General features: G+C 41.8%; 1 protein-coding gene across 2 annotated transcripts in view; it reads right to left on the reverse strand.

Annotated features, from left to right (window-relative positions):
• anos1b (anosmin 1b) overlaps positions 1 to 8,336 on the reverse strand; it is a 59,001-nt gene extending 50,665 nt beyond the window's left edge. Inside the window, exon 1 of one of the 2 annotated variants that reach the window (XR_015101477.1) lies at positions 7,381 to 8,336. Coding sequence is in view for 1 of the 2 variants with exons in the window: in XM_086116637.1 (XP_085972763.1) it covers positions 7,381 to 7,557 (177 nt within the window). In the remaining variant the exon portion in view is untranslated. The remainder of the gene's footprint in view (positions 1 to 7,380) is intronic. The other variant, XM_086116637.1, reaches the window with a different exon arrangement.
• Between the last annotated feature and the right edge of the window lie 459 nt (positions 8,337 to 8,795).

Below are 8,795 nucleotides of genomic sequence, written 5' to 3' on the forward strand. Positions count from 1 at the left end.
ACTTCCGAAAGTAATTGGCTAATGAGCAATGGACTGTCGGACTGTCAGGAGCTGGAAATACAGCCTGGTGAAGTATCTCATGTATTTACACTCGATAAGCTATTGTACAGATTGTCTGCAGGATATTACATCAGCTGCTCCCATCATTTACGAAATGGACCAGAATGTGGATCAAGGAAACGGCACCAATTGAAACGTTTTTGACAATGTCCAGCGCTGTTCACTCCAGCATTGCCAATTTTTAACTGGGCTCATTTGTCACATGAAAAACATTGGGAAATAATTAAGTCTTCCCTTGCATGTTTCACGCTTTGGTTTCAACAGGGTTACAAATACTTTGCACCTGTTTCTGTACTGTTTCTTGCCCATTGTTTCACGCTACAAACCAAGTCCAGATGACTGACAGAATTGTCTCTTAAATAAACTAGCTCTTCTCTGTTCGCTGCCATGTCATCAGTGCAAATAGTGCGTATTTAGGTAAATGATGCAACTCTTTATATAACTATTCAATTGCTTTGCCTTTGTGTGATACTATTCAGTTCATCACAACTTGGAATGGTGAACCTGACGTTGTTGTGTTTTGACCGCAACATAAACATTGAACGGTGTTTGTTTGTTGAACGGTGTTTGTTTTTTCTTCTTTCTTCTTTCTACCCACATTCTTGCTGCTGTAGGCTGTAAATTTCCCCAGTGTGGGACAAATAAAGGATATCTTAATCTTAATCTTAATACTGTGATGGTGATTGGGGTGTGGGCAGTGTGTCATCATAGCAGTGTGTCATGAGGTAGTGCATCAATGAAAAAGAAAAACGTGAGACCAACAATGGAGGCCTTTCAGCATTGTCTGTCCTTGCAAGTTGCAATGCAAGAAGACATCTTTCAACTTACAAGAAGGAGGACACCTTGAAGCAGCACAACTACTACGCCCGCCCCTATCACCTACTGGCTCATGGTCACAGTGCACAGCACTCGACTGCTTCAACACTTCTACATAGTACACCATCACTCAATGATTGGGTATTACTGTCGTTCCGCAGATTTCTATTGTGCAAAGTTAGCATTCATGTTCACATCATTACATAATACACTGTGTACATATGCACATGTTGGATTTGACTTTTGTGGATTATAGTCTGAGTTCTTCATATTTTATTCAAGTTTGCAATTATCATTAAGTGGCGAGAATAAACATCACACAATATTAAAAGTGCCGTTTACAACGTTAAAAGGAACTGTTAGAAAGATTTCAGTCCAGCATCACTTCAAAGCCACATATTTACACGCAGAAGCATGATTCTCAAACATGGCCATTCTTAATGGCATGTGAATATGAACATCTCATATCTTGTCATGGAGAACGCATTAGCATTGGCACTGTAAACAACCTGATGCTAGCTATGGCTGCCACGGGGTATGGTGATAATTTAAAAACTATAATAATTGTGACAATCATAACAGTAACTAATAATTAATAAATGTATGAGTGAAATATTTGTCTGACATCCACACATATGACCGCAGAGCTCAGAATCTGCCTGCTTGCGCCCTAATGAAATTCACCAAAGTGTCATGAGACTGACTACCTGTGCCAGACATTTAGACATAGTCAAAGCAGGCGTGACTTTAGACCCGTCTTCCTCAACTGGCGGACCGGACCCTCGGCAAATTGTATAAAATAATAAATTATAAAGTGATTTTTACGTTATACATTTTATATTTTTGGACTATAATCGGCGCATTACTGCGATCGCTTGTTAAAATTATCCGTTGTATTCTTTGCGTGCACTAACAGATGTAATGCAGAGGACCGCGGCAGCGCGACTTTGTGTGTATAATGTTTGACTCACTGTATACCCTGGCTGAGCAGGGCATGTCGGCGATAACGATGCGCTGATTGGCTCCTCTGAACTTTAGGTGTGCCCATACATAAGCGTCAGCATATACGATGCGCTGATTGGCTCCTCTGAACTTAAGGTGTGCCCATACATAAGCGTCACGCATCCAAAATGGATGATTGTGTCAGGAAACAGACACATGCGCGACGCCACAGTGTGCTCACAGCTTCAGCACAGGAGAGCCGCACACAGACAATTAGACAAGACGAATCGCGGGAGGTTTCGATTGTGTGCAGTTTTGCTCCCGTCTACCCGGGGATCTTTGCAGCTGTTTAACAGCAGAACACCGCAACATGGTAAATGAACATCACAATGGCGTCCTCAAATAATATTTGCATGCCTCAGACATTGCATTCACCTTTAGTGGAAGAACAGCACTGCACATTCCTGTGCTCTCTTGTGTCAGTATTTAAAATGGTTCTTAACTCCTCTTCTGATATATTTTTCAGTGATTTCAGAGGGGATGTGAAAAGGGGAATTGTACAAATGAAAAGGATATTTTTGTTTTCATGTTTAGTATTTATTTTGGTAAAATGAGTATTTTGTTTTGCTTTTGTTAAATTAAGGGAAAAAAGACAACTACTGTTTAACAAAGTTAAAGTAAAAATGTCTTATTTCCCTAAAAGGGCTATTTCTATTATTAAGCAGGCACAACTTAACAAAATAAAAGAGTTACTCTGCCTCAACACAATACCTCTCATTATTTGCTGTGTACTGGCAAAGTGAATAATTGTTATTTTCATGCACCCCATTATTGGTTGGTTGTGAGGAGTGTTGATTTGTATAAGCTTGGCTTGACCATACTAAATTGGCATATAGCCCTGCTCCCCAGGACCGCCGTGCATGGGACCGGACCTTGGTCTTATAAAAAAAAAAAAAAAAGTGGACCTACAACCTTTCTAGTTGAGGACCACTGCTTTAGACCATGGGTCGGCAACCCAAAATGTTGAAAGAGCCATATTGGACCAAAGAAAACAAAACAAAAAATATGTCAAAAAATTAAAAGCCTGATAATGAAGGCATCACATGCTGTATGTATCTTTATGAGCTACATTAGCCTCCTATCGTCTAAGTTGGCTACAAATACACAACGGGCATTTATGATTAAAGGTTTTTTCCCCCTTGCAGTTCATCCTGTAGAGCAGGGGTGCCCAAACCTTTTCAACGGAAGATCTACTTTTCGATCAACCAATCTCCCGCAATCGACCCGTTACCGCACATGCGTGCATATGCACACATACACACGCATGCCGTAATGAGCAACAGCCATACCGGCCGATTAAAAATGCTTCTCTCGGCCATCCGGATTCCCATTCTTTGCAAGTACCCTCGGTGAATTGTACATGAAAGGCTGTTTTTTTTTCTTTTTTACAACAGCCCCGACTGACATCCCGCCCTGTTAATAGAAATTGTGTCGCAGGCTATGACGCAAATCCTCGTTGACGAAATGTTGAAATTTAATATTCATTCGACATATTTTTACAGCATTGGAAAACGTTAATAATGTTTGTGTCATGTTTGTCCTCTTATAGAAACCATATTAAAACAAAACGAAAAAATCCCTCCCCCATCTTTTTTCCATTTTCAAACATTTTTGAAAAAGCTCCAAGGAGCCACTAGGCGGGGGCGATAAAGAGCCACATGCGTCTCTTGAGCCGTGGGTTGCCGACCGCCGCTTTAGACCGACGTTCTGCAAACTAATTGTCATTCCGCCGGGCTTATCCTCAAGGACACAACCTCAGTGCCCAACTTAGTGCAGACCAGCCTGCCAAATGGCAAATGTGCAGGGAGGCTTGCGTCTGCATACACATCAGCAACAACACCAACATTTGTGCATGCGCATAAAAAAAAAAGATCCCTATATGCTATCAGTTGAATTTCATTTTTAAGAATGCACAATCAATTGAAGATCCGTAAGAGATTATAAACTTGACAGTGAAGCTGTAATATTGTTTCTATATCGCTTCTGAATCCTCTTAGCACCCTGAGCTCTCTCAACTGTTTTGTTCACCTTTTTTTGTCTTGGGGGTCTGTCCATCTCATTCTTTTGTTGTTGTCATTTTTTTTCGGTGGTGGTGATTTCACAGCAGTTTCAGCAAAGCTCCTGAAGCCCAAGGTAAGAAGTCAGGGTGAGACTGCGAGAGTGTACCCGCTTAGTGCACGGCAAATGATTGATGCCTTGTCGGTCTTGCCTTCTGTCTCCAATTACCGGTAGTTAGTTTTCTGGGGGGTGATGTGGTTTTCAAAATCAAATTAGAGGTACAAGATGGGGGCAGAGATGATTTTTTTTTTCACATTGACCATGTACCTTGTCCTACTTTCAGGTCATAATGACCATTTAAAAAATATGAAAAAAGGGTGAGGCTTTTTTTTTTCTTCAAACTACAAACTCCCCCTTTAAGCACTTGTGCATCTGCTTATGCGTGAAATATCCGGCCAGGCTATCTCCACCTCTTCCAAAAGCTACAGGACCAGCCAGGGAAGTGCACTAAGCCCGAGCAAAGCACGTAGCCTTCACACTTATCAAACAACTCAGACAGCAGTCAAACATGTACAAGTGTTCTATGAATTGCCATGTGTTAGTGTTGTTTCCATTCCCTGTCTGTTCTATTGTTCGATCAATGGACACAGTACAGCATGTCCTTGTGGAGAGAGGATGCTGATCAATTCGTCTGTTAAACAAAAGGAGTATAGACTTTTTTTCTTGACATTTCAATGGTTGGCAAAACAGCTCGCTCGATAGACTGGCACACAGACAAAAGCGCCTATCTGTAGATGTCTACCTGCCTGTGGCTCCATTTTTTATCTCTCTCTCTCCAGCCTGTCTTCTCGCTTGACTGAGCCTAAACCAATGCAACCTGACCTTACTGTTGTCGCTGGTCTTTTTCTGAGCATGGTTGGTGGAATGACCTCTGGTCTGATTATCTACCACAGACAAAATGGCACTGACAGACGCACATATAGGTATACAAGAATGTTCTCCGTTCAGACAGGAGGTTCATTAACTCGTACTGGCTCTTGGCCTTGGCTCGCCCCATCCAGCCAATCAGCAGCAAAGGCCTGAGTGTTTCACAGTCTAATCTACTGCATATGAAAAAAGATCCGACTATGCAGAAGGAGAGCATTTTTTTGTTTGTTTGTTTTGTTTTTTGCAGAAGTTATAGTTGAAGATGTTTACATTAAGGTAGAATTCGGAATTAAGACAGCAAGTATACGAAGACATATGTGCGCAGAGAAAAGAGCTAAAATTAAGCTATGACAACATACTCGAAAAAGTATTGGAAAACCCACAGCGACGGCCGAAAGAGAGGTGCCGCGATTCACATTCTATTGGCTAGACTCTAGCCACACACACTTGAGCGAGCCACAAACACAGGGTTCACTGACATGAAGCCAGCGGAAGAATGTGTGTTTGAGTCAGTGTGTGGTGACAGGGGAGGATGAAAAAAACTCCATTTTCTCATTCTATTGTTAGAGTTTCTGCTGATGTGATCAAATATACAATTCCTTTTTACTTCAAATGTTATGGTCATTCAAGAAATGAATTCTTTCAGGGTCTGAATTTCGTGATATCTGCTGCTCACCAGGATGGACTGTCTCCTCCTTTTGATCAAAGTTTGAGATTCCTTCTACTTTGGTAAAGAATAAACATCTCGAAAATTGCAGAAGCAAGCACTTCATTGCTCTTTATTGCTTGGCTGTCTGCCAATCACCATACAAACATAGTAGCGCAATGGAAGCTGAGAGGTTGCTGAGGCAGAAACAAAAATGGGATTTTTGCAATGGGCTGTACCTGAAACCAAACTAATTCTCTCAATCACTGCTTTCTGTATAACACACACTAAGTGGTTTACTCAGTAATGAGGATTATGTCGAGACTGCACACATTGACAGATCATAATTTACACATTATCTAGTCTTCACCCTCAGATGTGGAGCACTGAATCAAATATATACTTAACATGTCACACAAAGGTCATATATCTTCGTAATTATAGTTAATAAAGCATCACTTTATCACCCTTGGTAACGTGTAAAATATGGCTCAGCATTGGGGGATTTTGGGGATGACATGAACATCACGTTATTTCCATGGCAGAATATTTGAGGGCAGTGGATGGATAAATGCAGGCACTCAGAACTCAAACACCCAAGTAAAATGACAGAGGATAAATACAGACTATATAGAAAACGTGGCATGATTTCACAAAGGAGTGGACAATTTGCTGCACCGTGCGCCACAGAGTTCAGTCGACAAACCGTAAACAAAGTTCTGGAAGCCTTTGTGGCATATTGTTAGCGGCAGAATGTTGCAGACAAAGTGAGGAAATCCTGGTGGTGAAAGCGCATTATGGGGATCAGCTAAAAACAGCAAACAAACTCATGCAGGCAGCGTTACTAAGCTCATTCATGTTGGACATCTGACGACCGCAGTCCACTTCATCAAGTGTTCCCTTTCACACACCTCCATTCCAGAGACCCCAGCGTGACACACACACACACACACACACACACACACACACACACACAAAACCTTACTGGAAGAGAGTCATCTCGCGGCCACTCTCATTACCCATGGTACAGGTGGTGAGATTTGAAGGGAGGAGGACCAGACCAAACCGTGGTTTTATACGTCAACACATGCCCCCACCCCACCATTAAAGCCATTGGGGCTGAACTTTGTGGTTAATGACTTTCCCACCCACTACACACCATGCACATGTTGAAGCTGTTAACGATAAATGTTTTTTTAACTTGGTAATGCCCTAATGTCTATGGTAATCTAGCATTTCGCACAACAAAGGATGCAGTACATGGGTCAAAATTTTGAGAAAGGTGACTCATTTTGTCATAAAAAAGTATATATTTTTTTAAATACACTTCGAAGAACGGCATGGTCAACAATTAATTCTCCGAGATGAAAATGAAAACATCCCAGTGGAAACCACATTTGAAGCAAAACAAAAAGGGATCAAGGTCTCTGACTTATTCTGATGAATCTGATGTGAAGATAATACATTTATCACATAAAAAATACATCAAACTTAAATCATCAATATTCTACCTTGCTTGCAACTGTTAATTTTACAATCCACCATGTGCAACTGTCATTATGATCATGGCTTCCATCAGTGTCCCATCATGAAAAGTTGGTTTGTAACGTGCTGAATACTTCTCAGGATTTGGCGACATCAACTACAATTCTACAATCATATCAGACATGTTGTCTTTTCCAGAAGTAGAAATGTTTTGATAACGCAAGCCAGATGTATGCATTTAACAATATGAATGTTTTTGTTTGGAAATTGCTTGGATGTCGAACTGCATTGCGTCACACCGATAACTTTTCATTACCTTCAATGGCAACATGGCATGGGCAAACAAAACAAAACAGCTCACAGTCACCATATTTAAGTTAAATCAACAATATCAACAAACAATCACTCAACATAGACAGGCAGACAGACATTAATCATGTACTGACCTGCAAGTGTCTGAATGCAGCAGTAATCTGGGTCATGTGCAAGGTGAGACACCTGGAGGTGCATCTGGCGCTGTTCATCTTCTCCTCAACATCCTCCTGCTCCGCCGAACTCCGGCGAGCGCGCGTCACGGCGAGGACCACGCACAGGACCACCAGGACGGCTCCACGAACAGACATGATCGACACCGGGGTGGAGAATACGAACTAGAATGATTAATTTGTAAGTGGGAAGTTCAGCTTTTCTTGCTCCCGTAATGTGTTTGTGTTCTCGGTGGTTAATGGCTGCCAATGCCAGCTAGCGAGTAAATCGGCTGCTCGTGGACACGCCCACCACAGAGGCAAGTGCAGCCCCCGGGGTTTTAAGGTTGCTACGCTTAGGCACACCTGTTCGACCAAGGTCTACCAACTGTGACCGTAAAATATAGTACATGCTATAGGAGAAGGCGGGGAAGGGCAGTGTTGTGAGCAAGTTGAGCCCTTTTTGGGAGTGGATCTCGAGTAAACTCATGGAACTGTGGAATCTACCCACAGAAACAAGCCGACTATAATCACCCAAATGTGGAGACTCAAAATCGTATAAAACAAAGTCTAGGCACTGTTTTGACTTAATCGCTTTTTGCGGGGGGTTTTAAAAGTGTAATTGTATGTTTTAATTGCAGCCTAGTATTTCTCTTTTAGTTCACTAATTGGCAATGAGGATAACTTCAGACTGTATTAACAGATTAACATTTTATATGCTGAGTTTTTTTTTTGTACATTTTGAAAATAGTCGACTGCATTGCATTGCACTGCATAGTGACAAGAACACGTTTCAAAATTTCTTGGCGACAAGAAAAATGGTTTGCAAACCTTAAAAATATTTGTGAATGTCTGGCGAACGTTTGCGACCTTGAACAAACCCTGACGAGAAATCAACATTTGTTACCTTCACACTCACTGTCACGGACAATGCAAGGGGTGTCCAAACTATGTTTCGGGCGTAATTTTCAGCCATTTTTTTAGAGGTCCGCAGCATGCTAAATATCAGAGGTGGGCATTCCGTCAGACTGATAGCAGGTCCATCAGTCCGTCACTGTTTCCGTCAGTCTTTCAGGCTGCGTGGGCCCAGTCCATCCTTCATCAGCGACAGCCAATCAGCATTAAGAACCAAATTTGCATGTCTCACACACAGGTGCCACGCAAGCCAAAATGCAGCGAAAAACAGAAAAAGATGAAAATAAAAACAACAGACATGCACAAGTGCAGCGTGGAGATTGATGAAATAAAAACAGTATGTCCACATCACACACAGGTGCCGCACAAGCCGAAAAACAGCCAAATACAGAAAAAAAATCTATAAAAACAACACACACACACACACGTGCGCGCACACACACACACAAACACACGCACACGACCAAAGCGTAGTGAATGGT

This window comes from Hippocampus guttulatus, chromosome 7 (genome assembly GCF_054856545.1).
Source record: "Hippocampus guttulatus isolate MCC_2025c chromosome 7, RoL_Hgut_1.0, whole genome shotgun sequence".
Taxonomy (NCBI): domain Eukaryota; kingdom Metazoa; phylum Chordata; class Actinopteri; order Syngnathiformes; family Syngnathidae; genus Hippocampus; species Hippocampus guttulatus.